This window comes from Acanthisitta chloris, unplaced genomic scaffold (assembly GCF_000695815.1).
Source record: "Acanthisitta chloris isolate BGI_N310 unplaced genomic scaffold, ASM69581v1 scaffold16793, whole genome shotgun sequence".
Classification (NCBI taxonomy): Eukaryota; Metazoa; Chordata; class Aves; order Passeriformes; family Acanthisittidae; genus Acanthisitta; species Acanthisitta chloris.
The window spans coordinates 30,647-31,652 of record NW_008663509.1 but is presented as its reverse complement, the minus strand read 5'-3'; the positions used below and the strand labels follow the sequence as shown (position 1 = coordinate 31,652).

At 35.8% G+C, this 1,006-nt stretch overlaps 1 protein-coding gene across 1 annotated transcript in view; it reads right to left on the bottom strand.

Moving 5' to 3' along the window:
* LOC103798746 (brain-specific angiogenesis inhibitor 3-like) overlaps positions 1-562 on the bottom strand; it is a gene marked incomplete at its 5' end in the record, with an annotated part of 53,876 nt that extends 53,314 nt beyond the window's left edge. Inside the window, one exon of the mRNA XM_009071026.1 lies at positions 452-562. Within this exon, the coding sequence (XP_009069274.1) occupies positions 452-562 (111 nt within the window). The remainder of the gene's footprint in view (positions 1-451) is intronic.
* Between the last annotated feature and the right edge of the window lie 444 nt (positions 563-1,006).

The following is a 1,006-nucleotide window of genomic DNA, read 5'->3' as shown; positions in this document are numbered from 1 at the left end:
CGTGCTGGGCCAAAGATAGTAAATGCTGAATGCATACACATTAAAGTCACCCCAGTAATTAATTAATTTGATAAATGCCTAAAGCTGGGATTAGACCTCAGTCTATTTATAAAGAAATTCTGAAGCATGTTCTTAACATCTTCGGAAGAAAGTTAATATGTCACAGTGAGCTGTCCTGTGTCTTGTACATGTGAGACTGCTTTTACCACTACAGAAATTCATGCTTACACTAAATGATTTAGTATCCACATTAACAGTGCATGTTTTTGTATCATCTACCTAAATCTCAGCTACTTTATTTATGGACTTTAACTGGTGAAAAAAAAAAGAATGATTCAAAAAAAGTATCAGCTTAGAAAACTGACAAATATGCAGCAAAAGATTATGGAAACATGCAGTGGTTTTGCTAAAATTAACAACAGTAAATAGAAAAATGTAACTGATGTATTACCAGTTTGTGCCATAAATTTAGCAGCATCAGCTTGTTCCTGAGGGACCCTTTTCTCATGAACAGATCGAGGTCGCTGACTTTTAATTGTATGATCTCCCATCATTCCAAATTCTAAAGACAGAATAAAGGTTTATGAAAGCTTGTGTGTAGACATTTCTCAAAAGACACATACTGTCTCATGCAATATGTTCCTAAACATACCTGGAAGTTGCTGGTAAGAATCAGGCAAGTGATCATGGCAGTTAACATCAACTTAACTTTGCTAAGCTCAGCTTTTAAGAAATACTTAAATTCATGTCTGCAGATTTTCCAACATGATTTTATTGTATGAACCAACATTCAATGTAGTGACATATACTATAAATCAGCTGTATGACACGGGACAAAAACAATTCTTCAGATGCAGACATTTTATTCCTGTATTTGGGAATCAGTGCAAACCACATCAGAAAATGACTGTGACAGTGTTAGACATTGCTGTTCTATGGCAGAGCCTGCTGCTCCTCCAGAGGACTTCTATTTCTGCACTCATCTTTCAGGCTGATGAAGCCTTCA